This window comes from Ochotona curzoniae, unplaced genomic scaffold, assembly GCF_017591425.1.
Source record: "Ochotona curzoniae isolate NIBS_2020 unplaced genomic scaffold, NIBS_Ocur_1.0 patch186, whole genome shotgun sequence".
Taxonomy (NCBI): domain Eukaryota; kingdom Metazoa; phylum Chordata; class Mammalia; order Lagomorpha; family Ochotonidae; genus Ochotona; species Ochotona curzoniae.
The window spans coordinates 1-12,795 of record NW_024466735.1 but is presented as its reverse complement, the minus strand read 5'-3'; the positions used below and the strand labels follow the sequence as shown (position 1 = coordinate 12,795).

The window sequence follows — 12,795 nt, the reverse complement described above, 5'->3', positions numbered from 1 at the left end:
ATGGCTCTCCAATGAGCTTGCAGTCTCGGGTTCTAAGCCGGCTGAGGACTGGAGGGCTTTTACCACAGGCTTATTGGCCCCGCCCCTGCTCCAAGGAGATGGCGCAGGCGCAGGGAGTGTACGAAGCAACACGGAAGTAAGGGCGCCTGCAAGCGTTTTCCTTCTTTGGCTTTCAAAACAAGAATTGGAAAGCCCATAGATTCAGTTCTTGCCGCTTTTATAAACGAGAAAAATTAAGGTTTAGCACATGTCCTTTTCTTTCTTTTTTAAAAAATATTTATTTTTATTGAAAAGGCACATTTACAGAAAGGAGAGACAGATCTTCAATCCACTGATTTACTCCTCAAATGGCCACATTAGCTGGAGCTGAGCTAAAAGCCACGAGAAAAGGGCTTCTTCTGGGCCTCCCACGCGGGTGTAGGGGATGGAGGCTTTGTGTCATCTCCCACTGCTTTCCCAGGCCTTAATCAGGGAGCTGGATGGGAAATGGAGCAACTGGGACACGATCTCACATACGGGAGGGATGCTGGTGCTTGGAGGTGAAGGATAGACCAGTTGAGCCAACATGCTGACTCAAGTACACGTTTGTTGCTGTTGTTTTTCCTCTCTAGTTTTATCAACTTTGTGCAGTATTGTCAAGTGTTTGTGAACCTTGAAGCCAAGTACTGCTAATAGGGGCCCTAGGTGTCCCACTCACCTTCAGGCACTAAGGATGTGGTCTTAAACCTCATTGAAGTGTTTGCAGCAGCTGAATCCTTCCTTCCCTAGGCAGATGTGGAAGGCTCTTGGGCATTGTTTCTCTTGAAGTAACACTGTCACTCTGGTTAACTCATTTTTTCTTTCAACTGTGGAACACTGGAGTCTTTCAATCTGCAGGGAATAATTTCCTCCGTAGGATTGGACATGAGTTGGCCAGGAATCAGCATTGTCCTTGAGCTGATGCCTCAGGCTAGGCTGACTTCTAACAACATGACTCCTCCCTCCACCTTGAGGGACAACAGGTGAGGAAGAGGCTGTGATTGTTCCTTGCACAGAATCCACCTCAGGGCGGATACTTGCAGCTCACCAAATTTCCCAGCATACACTGAAGGCTTTCTCTGACAATACGCATACCCATCCCTTAATAAAACAACATTCAAACTGCCACAGTTAGTATTTTATTTCACATTATCAGTCAACCACCTCTTAGAACGGCAGGGCACGAACTAGTCCGAGCATGACTCTGGTATAGCAGATCTCCATCTTGCCACCTACTGAATTCAACAATCAGGATTAGACAGACGGCAGCTCCATCCTACTAGTACAGAGGATGGGGCCAGAGAGACAACAGATCAACTTGAGTACTCCATGCCCTTAGGAAGGCATGCCTGTCCTCAAAGGAAACAGCAGCCACTACTTCTTGCTTTCTTTCCAAAACTCCCTGGATGTGCCACTGGTTGGCTGAGGACAAATTCCCGGAGCTGCTGTGGAAGGTGGTTGTGTCTGGCCTCTGATCTCAATGGTTCAGAATCCACAGCCTGAGGTAACTCTCCCAAAGCCAAGCCATGCTTACAGCAACTGGCTCAGCACCTCTTGGTGGTGCTTTGCAGCACTCCTTATTTGCCTCTGCAGTTAGAAAACGTCTCTTTCACATCCCAATCATCTGCAGTCACGCAGAGCAGTTGCTTCAGTAGCCCAGCAGTCCTTGGGGCCTTCTATAGCGCTGTACCGGGAAGGACGGAGGAGGTAGAAGGCACTTGTCACTCATCCTGGCCAGCTGTTGTGAAATCCAGCAGGAATTCTGTCTTGGATGGAATTTTTTCTACAAACAGCACTAGATGGTTTTCAAGGATCAAGACTCAGACAGTCGCTTCTGAATTTCAATTACAATATCTTTCCGTTTAACATGCACCTGAAACACAAGAGAACCCTGAGTGACAAACTAGAAAATGACTCTTGCTCCATAATTACTGCTTTGTCAGATTAATTTTTTTAATGATTTATTCATTTATTTATTCATTGGAAAGGCCAATATACAGAGAGGACAGACAGAGAGGAAGATTTTCTATCTGTTGATTTACTCCCCAAGCAGCCGCAGTGGCTGGAGCTGAGCCGATCCAAAGCCAGGAGCCTGGAGCTTCTTCCGGGTCTCCCACATGCGTGCAGGATCCCAAGTCCTTGGGCCGTCCTCAACTGCTTTCCCAGGCCACAAGCAGGGTGCTGGGTGGGAGGCAGGGCCACCAGGATACCAACCAGCGCCCACATGGGATGCTGGCACATGTAAAGCAAGGACTTTAGCCACTAGACTACCACACTGAGTACTGTCAGATTCATTTTACTCTGCGTGTAGTGTGGGCTCGAGGTAACCTGAAGAATATGCATCCCCAGGATTAAAGGGATGTAGCACCTGCTCTAATTCCACTCTGTTGCTCAGTCTCTAAAACATCCATTTTGATTTTATTTCCCTTTCGATAGATACTTCCAGCTAATACTCACTGGCTACAATGGCTGTTTGGGTGGGTCTCCATTCATCACCATCACTATAAACCCTGGAATTATTTCCTCAGCAGTACTATACACATGTCTTACAGAATCTGGGAAAGGCAGAAATACTTGCACTGATCCTGCCTGTCCCCACTTACCTCCTCTCTGCTGGCTACTGAGCGGAGCTTCACAATCCCGTCTTTCAGTTCTTGCTCACCAATAATGACCACCAGTGGAATGCCTGTGTGTTCACAGTAGTGCAGCTGACTTAATAGTTTAGGGTTGTTTTTGTATTGCATCTCTGCCTGGAAGGGATTGAGACAGAGGGTTCAGAAGTGACCAAGCACACAAATCCCTGCATATGCATTCCAAAGGCAGTAAAAATCAAATGCCTAGCTCTCCAACCCTAAGAAGCTATTCTAAGGTAACTAAAAGGGTTTTGCATTCTACCCAAGAACCAAGGTAAATGGGCCTGGCTCCAGAACTTTATATGGCTGACGTGTCAGCTCCACCATACCTTGATCCCAGCATCCCAAAGTTCAGCAATCAGCTTCAGCCGTTCTCGGAGGAAGTTCTTCTGGGGTGTGGCCACAAATACTTGAGTCTCTGTGACTCGCACACTCTCACCAACAGTCTGATAAAAGCAGAAATAAAACAAATAATCTTCCACTGAAACAACAAATCCAAACAAGAAAACAAACAAGAATTGGGAGGGGGCTGGCACTGTGGCCAGGTGAAGCATTGGGGCCTAGCAGTGGCCTCGTACTAGAACTGATTTAAGTCCTAGCCCCTCCACTTCTCATCCAGCCCTCTGCCAATAAACCTGGAAAAGCAGCAGCAGATGGTGGGCCCAAGTGCTTGGACCCCTGCACCCACCGGGGAGACCCAGAGGAAGTTCCTGACTCCTGGCTTCAGAATGGCCTAGTTTCAGCCACTGTGGGCATTTGCAGAGTGAACCAGGAGATGGAAGATTTCTTTCTATGTTTCTCCCTCTCTCTCTCTTTTTAATGCTAACTTTAAAATAAATAAATTTTTTAAAAAATTGTCAGAAAAATAGTACTTCTATATTCTAGAAATAAGGCTTCTAGGCCTCCAGCCTCACCTACCTCCATCTAGCACCTACCTTCATCCTCTGCTCCACAATGTAGAAGATCCGCTCGACGCCAATACTGAGTCCCACGCAGGGTACCTTGTGGCCTTTAGGGTCAAACATGGCCACCAGCCCATCATAGCGGCCACCAGCAGCCACACTGCCCACGTTCAGGGACTCCCCTTGAGCCTGAGCTGGGGTCTTTGGCAGGACTGCTTCATAGATCACGCCTGTGTAGTAGTCCAGGCCCCGAGCCAGGCTCAGGTCAAAAGAGACCTGTGAGGACAAGGCCCAGAGGGGACTTGGTCTCCTGAGAGCACAGAACCCTCCAGAAGGCCCACTGTTACCTCCGCTTACCTTCTCCGCGATTCCAAAAAGTGTTAAGTACTCAAACAGCAGCTTCAGGTCCCTCAGGCCCTCCAGGGCCTGCTGGTTCTGTGACAGCCTAGGGTCCTGGAACATTTGTTCCACTAAGGATGCACCACCTACAGCAAAAAATAGCGAGCAATAACATCTGTGCTGTTCACTAAGGTATGTTTCACTTTATGTATGCTTTATGTGCCCAGCTAATTCTTCTCATTGATTTTCTTTTCTTTTCTTTTTTAAGATTTATTTATTTTCATTACAAAGTCAGATACACAGAGAGGAGGAGAGACAGAGAGAAACATCTTCTGTCAATGATTCACTCCCCAAGTGAGCACAACGGCAAGTGCTGCGCCGACCCGAACCAGGAGGCAGGAACCTTCTCCAGGTCCCCCCACGCTGGCTCAGGGACCCAAGGCCTTAGACAGTCCTCGACTGCTTTCCCAGGTCATAAGCAGGGAGTTGGATGGGAAGTAGAGCTGCTGGGATTAGAACCAGAGCCCACATGGGATCCCAGGGCTTTCAAGGCAAGGACTTTAGCCACTAGGCCACCGGGCTGGGCCCTGATTTTCTTTCTTTGAGATTTTATTTACTTTTATTTGAAAGGTAGAGTTACACAGAGAGAAAGAAACATACAGAGAAGAGAGAGAAAGAGAGATCTTCCATCTGTGAGTTCACTCCCCAAAAGCCACAAAGAATACAACTGGGCTAGACCAAAACCAGGAGCTTCTTGCATGTCACCCATGTGGGTACAGAGGCCCAAAGGCTTGGGCCATCCTTTGCTGCTTTTCTAGGCCATTAACAGGGAGCAGCTGGGACTCAAACCATGGAAAAGTGGAGCAGCTGGGACTCAAACCAATGCCCGCATGGGATGCCAGTGCTGCATGCAGAAGCTTAACCTGCTACACCAAAGTACCAGCCCTCTTTCAGAGAAAAAAAAAGGGGCCATTGATGAGGTGTAGCAAGTAAAGCTGTCAGCTGCAGTTCAAGTCCTGGCTGCTACACTTCTAACCCAGCTTTCTGTTAATGTGCCTGGAAAAGCAGCTGAGAATGGGCCCCTGCACTCATATGGGTGACCAAAGTGAAGTTCCTGGATCCTGACTTCAGACTCCACCTGTGGACAGCCATTTCGGAGGTGAACCAGCAGATGACAGTTCTCTGTCGCTCCCTCTCTCTGTAACTGATTTTCAAATTAAGAAAGAAATCTTTTTTAAAAAAGAATAAAATAAAACAAATTGGGGGCCCAGTACAGTGGTATAGCAAGCTAATACTCTACCTGGCACACTAGTATATATATATGGGCACTGGTTTGAGTTCTGGCTCATCTACTTTCGATCCAGTGCCATGTCAATGGCCTGAGAAAGCAGTGGAGTATTGCCCAAGGCCTTGAGTCCCAGCATCCCTGTGGGAGACCTGGAATAAACTCCTGGCTCCCAGCTTCAGACCAGCTCTCCTGGCCATTTGGAGAATGAACCAGAGATGGAATTTTTCTTTCTCTGTCTCTTCCTCTCACTGTAATTCTTTCAAGTAAAAATATATAAATTTTTTAAGTTAAAAAAAGAGAAAAAAAAAAGAGAGAAAAAGATCCTGGTCTCATATAATCAGAATCACCTCCTCTGTCTGTACCTTTGTCACCAGGAGACACAAAGTATATGGACTTATGACTGCATATGAAGTACTATACTATTATCACAATTTGGGGGAAATAAGGAATATGGTGAGGGAGTAGGAGAAATCCCATAGCCTATATAGAATTGTACCATAAAAGTAAAAATAAAAATAAAATAGAAAAGGGCCCGGTGTGATGGCACAAGTGGTTAAGGTCCTCGCCTTGCACGCCCAGGATCCCATATGGGCGCCGGTTCTAGTCCCGGACGCTCCACTTCCCTTCCAGCTCCCTGCCTGTGTGGCCGGGAAAGCAGTCGAGGACGGCCCAAAGCTTTGGGAACCTGCACCCGCGTGGGAGACCCGGAAGAGGCTCCTGGCTTCGGATCGGCATAGCATTGGCCGTTGCGCTCACTTGGGGAGTGAATCATCGGAAGGAAGATCTTCCTCTCTGTCTCTGCTCTCTGTATATCCGCCTTTCCAATAAAAATAAAAATAAATCTTAAAAAAAAATAGAAAAAAGAAAGTATATAGTAAGTAAGAGAGACATTACATTTAGGCAAGCTTAGCACAACTGTGGAAAATTGTTTCAGAGATAGAATTTGAACCCATCACCCTCAGTCTTGTCCTACCATAGCTCTTAGACCCTCGTTCTTACCACGACACTGGACATAGTCCCCAATTCGATCAGCTACCTCCGGAGTCAGGCCTCTCTTTGCCACCATCTCATGTCTCACATCTGTCCAAGACATCTGTATGAACACCCAAACATTAGCTCAGCCCGACCGCCTTCTTTCTCAACTGAAAAGGATATGATATTTTCATTCAGGATATGCCACAAGCAGCTAACAGCACGCTCAGTAAAGTCAGGGACAGCTTAAGAAATCCAGGTCAGTCTCACTGTACAGCAGAAATCAGATCTTTCTTTAGAATGTCTCCCTCCCTTCCAGCAATAAAAGCTCACTCCCAGCCACCATCTCCTTGCTTTGAGGGCAGTGCAGAAACCCAGAGTGGGTCTCCAGAAGCTCTTCTTTGTTACCTTGTCTAGTTTGTCTACTGAGGAGCAGATGGCACGGAACTTGCTTTCTGGAACACCACAGACAGCAAACATCCCATCTATAATCCGCCGGTCATTGACCTGTGAACTCAGTGCAAATAAGCAGGTACCCTGTCAGGGTCCTTTCTGTCAAAACCATAGCAATTCTTATTTGCTCCACTAATAAAAGGGACTGGAAAGCAGATTCGCAGAAATAGTGGACATAGGTAGGTAGGTAGGTAGACGGATGCCGGGAAATGTAATAAATGCAGGTAGATAGACAGATAAGTAACTGTACTAATAAAGTCCTAGAACTGTAGGTTTAAAGGCTGGGGTCACCTATGTTAAAAGCATCAAGCCACTGAACTTATTTCCCAAACCTTAGCCTTGACCTCACCTTAATGAGAAAGTTCTCCAGCCGTAACCCAGAAAGGATTTCACTTATGATCTTCAAACATTCTGCATCAGGGATCATAGGATCAAACTGACCTGCAATGTCAAAATCCTACAAGAGAAAACAGAGGAAATATTCTCAAATGATCAGTCAGTTCCCAGAACTATCAGCCTTCTGGGCCCCCATCAGGTCACTTACACACTGGCAGAACTCCCTGTAGCGGCCTTGGGCTACAGTTGGGCTCTCCCGACGCCACACTTTTCCAACATGGTAGCGTTTCATCTTCTTCAATTTATTCATGGCCAGATAACGAGCAAAAGGGATCTCACATAAATTGGTTAAGGAATAATAAATACAAAGCTTAGGCCTAGAGCATAGGGTTCAAAGCTGGGCCTCTATGAATCAGATCTCATCCAGTGGGGATGAGAACAAGGACCTTGTCTGTCTTGTTTCCCACCATCCCAAAGGCTTTGAAATGCTTGGCATCTGATGTATAAGAAATAGTGTCAAAAATGCAGATGATGAATTCTGTTCCATTTACGGAAGTAAGCACCTCTGGGGCCAGGCAGGCGTGTTTTTATAAGATTCTCCAGAGGACTCGGATGTACATTACAGTAAAATGACAAGGCCCTAGGCAAGGTTCTGCTGGTAGAAATGCTTTCTGGGAGAAACTGGAGGTGAAGGTTGAGGCCAATGTACCTGTTTGGTCCTAGAGGCCTTTGAGAGGAAGCCCTCTGGATCTGACAAAGATGGGTCAGGTGCCAGCACTCAGGATACTGTAAGGTCATAGCGAAGGGACAGTAACTCTCCACCTTGGTCCTTCAGATCATAGATGAGCCCCGAGTTCTCTCCATAATTCTCGCTCAGCATTTCCTTCAGGAGTCAAACACAAGCAGTCATCGTGCAAACAATGAGGACAGAGCAGATGAGAAGCTCTTTGGGACCCTGAAGGCCGGGGTAGAAATGGGGTTTCAGGAGCTCCTCTTCCCATACCTTCAGCTCAAATGCCGGAGTATCCAGACCCTTTGCTCCGTGACGTTTGAAACAGCTAACAACCACATCAAGAATTTTCTCCCTCACAACCATCTGCTCAGGACTAAAATCCCTAGTGCCCTGGAAACCAAAAACAGTCACAGTGAAAAGAAACAAAAAAAAACAATGTAAGACAAAGAGCTAAACTTCCTATAATTTAAAGTATGAAGCCGAAAACTTACGAATTCATGACTCTGAGCTCCACTCAGTAGCAAAGAATAGTAAGGTTATTTTTTTTTTTAAATTTAATGTAGAAGGGCATTAAAAGGAGGCAGAGAGATGATCAAAACACAAGTCAATCTTCCAAAGCAGTCTAATGGGGCAGAGTGGACAAAGTGCACCTACCTTTGGGGTCTTGATGACAAAATTTGGTGTTTCTTGATGTGATTTCAGTTGCGATGTCAACACTGACTCTGCAGCCTGGCAGAAGAAATGTGAACTGTAGCTCCTGTGGCCACTGGCCAGACCTGCCAACATCTCTGAGCCCAGAAGCCACACAGGGGCAAAGCCCCTTGATCATGAGCAACAAAAAGCCTGGCTCCACTTTATTCCAGTCTCACCTCCCTGCACCCCAGAACCCACACTGCACGAACAATCATGAGTCATGCATGGCACATACATGACACCAGATCTCTGCTATATAAGCTTATTCACTCTATCCAGAGTGTTTGAATATTTGAAAAATTTTAAGCCCCTGAAAACAATAAAGGCACAAACAACCCAGCACCAAACACAGGCAAGAATTAGTACAGTCTCCAGTTCTCAGATCCTACTCAAACAGCAAAAGGAAGAAAATGTAAGATCGCACTGGTTATCAAGTTTGAAGATGTGACAAATGCAACCCCAAGACAGAACTGACCTGAAGCCAAAGAACAAGCCAGTGAAATGAAATTGAAGGCATTTCCTGACTGATATATATAGAGTGCTGTGACTGAAAAGTAATCAAATATTTGCATCCTGCTGCCTATAGAACATTCCAGAAACAGAGGGTGTGCTCCGTTCATGCTTTGGCGGCTCATTTCTCCAAAGCAAGTCCAAACTCACCAAGCCCACAATCTCGCAACTGCAATTCCAAAATTTAAAAATCTCTGAGAACCAAACGTGCTCTTTGGAAATTCACTCTGAGTAAATGCCAACATGCACTCCATCTACTTCATGACCTCTAGTCAGCTCATTTAGTGTAAATGTCCATGTAGTTTGCTTAGGAATTATGAATGTAATTGGCTTTAAATTTCAGAGAAAAGAGTTTGGATCTGTGTGAAAATCTTCCCTAACTATGCAGCCTGGGGAAAAAAATTATTTAATCTTGCAGCCTGTTTCAGCGACTATAAACATAGAAGTACAAACTCCAGCTCCTCTTGTAATGGATTAAACGACAAATCACCCTCAATCCTCAGTTCATGGTGGAAACTCCAGCAAAACTGGTGGCCATGCCACTGGAGTACTGGCTTGCAGGAGTCCCTGCTTGCAGACCTGGAGGCCTTGCCCGGGGGAATGGAGATACCTGAGCAGAAAGCCTCACCTGGCTGTGACAGCGGACCGCCTGGGGACACGCGCATCGCGGTGGTCGCAGGAGCTGGCGGAAGATTGCGGCCCAGGCCCTCTTGGGCAGAAGTCCGAGCTGCGGCATTATGCGCAGGAGGCCGGCTTTCCGCGACAGGACCCAAAAGACGCGACCCAAGCAAGTAGGCTGATCCCGAGTAAGGAACACAGAAGGAGCGTTACCGGTTCAGCCGGCTGAGCGCCACTAGTCCTCAGTCAAGGCTTCCAGTAGGTACCGGAAGTGATGTTAGGGCCCGGCAGAGACTCTCTAGGCGTCCGGACTGGCGACTCGATAGCCGGAAGTCATCCAGGCCGAATGTGAAGGCTGAGGCCAACAAGGGCAGGTGTGGATCGAGTCAGCGGGTGTGGACAGAGTCAGCCTCAGTGAACGGCGGGAATGGCTGACCGTGCGGCGCTCGAGGAGCTGGTGCGGCTTCAGGGAGAACACGTGCGGGGTCTCAAGCAGCAGAAGGCCAGCGCAGAACAGGTGCGACTCGGGGCAGCCGAGGGGCCGCGGCTAAGCCAGGGAAGCATTTAAAACTCGAGTCGTCTTAAATAGAAGACAGTCAAGCGGGAGAAGGACCGGGCTGGGAGGGATGTGGCTGGGTGTGTCCCCAGAGAAGCAAAGCTAGGCTTGGCTAGACAGATCTGCCCAGAAGCCTGATGCTGGAGGAATATTGAATGAATGGTGGGTTGGGGGGAGGGAAGGGAAGTGACTGATGCCAAGCCCTAGCTCAGCGACGTCTTTCTTTCACAGATAGAGGAGGAGGTGGCGAAACTGCTGAAGCTAAAGGCACAGCTGGGCCCTGATGACACCAAACACAAGTTTGTGCTCAAAACCCCCAAGGTAACAGCCTGCCTGCTGGGAACCTCTGAGGCAGTCTAGAATACCACTTACAGCCGACCCAGGTCGCGGATGAGGGCCTCAAAGGCTGCAGAGATGACAGCTGTTCTGGGCGGGTGGCTGGCGGGAGTGGGAGCAAGGCACTGTGCTATGACCCTAGCAAGGCAGCTGGGTGTTAGGGGACTCAGCCTGCTGCTCCCTCTTCATGCAGTGCTGAGTGCTCCTTGCGTCCTTGGAACTGTGCAAGCCACTGGATATATACTGGGAGACCATATATGCTGTCCTCAAGGAGCTTACACGATCCCACAGGAGACAAAGTGAGGACAGATGACCCCATCGTGATTGTAGCTAGTGAAATAAAAGAATCCACAGGATGCTTGGAGGGAGTCGGGGAATTTTTTAAAAAGTTCCCTCCAGGAAGTCACCTGGTAATGGAGAGAACCTGTGGGTGGGAGGTCACCAGGGGTGTGAAAAAGAGTGATCCAGGTAGAATATGGGCACCTTCAAGTATCGATTTTCAGTAGTTATTTGTGTAGCTTATTTACTGATGCTGATGCTTGGTGCTCAAAAATAAGTGTTTAATGTGTATATTTGGGATTGAATTCAGAAGGAGAGAGAAGAATATGTCTTCCTTATGTTAAGATGAACCCTTTGGACTTGAACTCACAGAACCATTTTTTTTTACTATATATAACTCATTTTCAAAGATTATAGAGAGTAAAACAATGAAGCAATGATGGTCAATGAATATGCAAACTGGAAGACATAGAAAATGTAATGGATGCTTTGTGATATGTTGGGCTTCCTCAAAGTTAACGATCAGTCTTAACATTGCTAAAAGATGAGCAGCCAGACATTGTCTTCCTGCTGATGTGTTGCAATAAGAAGTATGTAGCACCACCCATGAAGTATTCTTGCCAAACATGGAACCTGAATTTAATCAGGTCTCTGAACTGTGATGAGTTTACATCATGCTCTGTGATGCCATTTAATAAACATGCTAAATGACATATTTAAAATATATTGTGAATCAAATACAAAATGTGAAGGTTTTAAAGGACAAATGTCTCATTTTCTTCAACAAATACTTTTTTTTTCAAAAAGGGAAGGTTTAAAAAAAAGATATATGTCTTTAAAGATTTTATTATTTTTTTATTAGAAAGGCAGATATGCAGAGGGGAGGAGAGACAGAGAGGAAGATCTTCCATACTATGATTCACTCCCAAGTGGTCACAATGGGCTGATCCCAAGCCCAGAGCCAGGAACTACTTGCTGGTCATGCATATGGGTGCAGGGCCCCAAGGCTTTGGGCTGTCCTTGACTGCTTTCCCAGGCCACAAACAGGGATTTGGATGGGAGGTTCAGCAACCAGGGCATGAACCAGAGCCCATGTGGGATTCCCAGAGCTTGCGAGGTGAGGATTTAGCCACTGAGTTATTGTGCCAGGCTCCGAGGTTTCACTTCTGATTCAACTCCTTGCTAATAACTGGGGAAGAGCAGAGGAAGATGCTCAAGTACTTGGGACCTTGCCACCCTATTGGGAGACTCAGATAAAATTCCTGGTTGTTACATCTGTCTGGGGAGTGAACCAGGAACATCTCTTCCTTTCTCATTGTAAATGACTTCCAAATAAACAAATCTAAAAAAAAAAAGTTTAAATATGTAGTTTAACCCCAAAGCTATTTCCTCCTCTGTCCCTTTGTTCAGGTTGGCTATGTTGTGGCTTCCCTTAGGCTTTCTTCAAGTTTAATGAACATAGAAAAATCTACCCTACAGACTGTTGGTTTCTCCAAGATAAGGATTAACAAAAGCTTGCATATCTTGGCTTTTGTAACAAGAGCTTTGACACCCTGGCTTTTTGGGATATAGAAGTCTGTATGTTCATAGACAAAGTGCTTCATCCTAAAAGCAGGGATGGTCATCTCAGTGTAGTTTAATAAAATGATTTCTCTGTTGAAAGAAAATAAATAAAATATGTAGTTCAGTATCATGAAGACATTTCTAAAGTTTCTGGAAAATTTTTGTTGTAATTTTTTTTTAAATCCATGAATTCTTCTTTTCATAATAAGCATTTTCTGTGAACTTTTTGAACACCTCCTGCAATATACTCACATTGTGTACCACTGTCTCCGAAACTTTGATTATCTCAAATTAAAATTTCCCACTGTGACGGCTCCCTGCCCCACTCCCTTCAGCACCTAGTATTTTCTGTTCTACTTTCTACCTCTATGAGTTTGTCTAGCCTGGTTTCCTGTGTAACTGAAAGACTAGGAATTTTGATATCACAAAAGGAAGAATTCATTGATGTGGCTTTCAGATCCTGTACTACAACCAGTCTTTGAGAGCAGGCATTGTGCATAGTTGTTAAACTGCCACTTGGAACGCCAGCTGGTGCTGTGCCAATTCAAAGCCAGGAACCAGGAGCT

The 12,795-nt window shown here is 46.2% G+C and overlaps 1 protein-coding gene across 5 annotated transcripts; it reads right to left on the bottom strand.

Moving 5' to 3' along the window:
- Window positions 1-1,141: 1,141 nt before the first annotated feature.
- Window positions 1,142-9,724, bottom strand: LOC121166634 (histidine--tRNA ligase, mitochondrial). Of its 5 annotated transcripts, none has more exons than XM_040995848.1 (13): window positions 9,488-9,724; window positions 8,329-8,403; window positions 7,945-8,064; window positions 7,729-7,824; window positions 7,150-7,275; window positions 6,955-7,062; window positions 6,561-6,659; window positions 6,180-6,273; window positions 3,911-4,038; window positions 3,587-3,829; window positions 2,981-3,097; window positions 2,622-2,768; window positions 1,142-1,891 (listed from the first exon to the last, which is right to left on the bottom strand). In XM_040995848.1, the coding sequence occupies exons 1-13, from the start codon at window positions 9,611-9,613 to the stop codon at window positions 1,832-1,834; spliced, it is 1,539 nt and encodes a 512-aa protein (XP_040851782.1). In that variant the 5' UTR covers window positions 9,614-9,724; the 3' UTR covers window positions 1,142-1,831. The 5 variants fall into 5 exon arrangements, with proteins under 5 accessions (XP_040851782.1, XP_040851781.1, XP_040851784.1 ...); XM_040995847.1 differs by having other exon boundaries at window positions 9,506-9,724; XM_040995850.1 differs by lacking the exon at window positions 3,587-3,829 and having other exon boundaries at window positions 9,506-9,724.
- Between the last annotated feature and the right edge of the window lie 3,071 nt (window positions 9,725-12,795).

What these genes read in the sequence shown, in the direction of transcription:
- LOC121166634 (XM_040995848.1), bottom strand. Translation starts at nt 9,613, where the DNA reads ATGCCGCAGCTCGGACTTCTGCCCAAGAGGGCCTGGGCCGCAATCTTC. An exon ending in CTCCGGCATTTGAGCTGAAG is followed by an intron (nt 7,825 to 7,944) that starts GTATGGGAAGAG and finishes TGACTCCTGAAG; the next exon opens with GAAATGCTGAGCGAGAATTA. An exon ending in GGACTATGTCCAGTGTCGTG is followed by an intron (nt 4,039 to 6,179) that starts GTAAGAACGAGG and finishes TTTTTGCTGTAG; the next exon opens with GTGGTGCATCCTTAGTGGAA.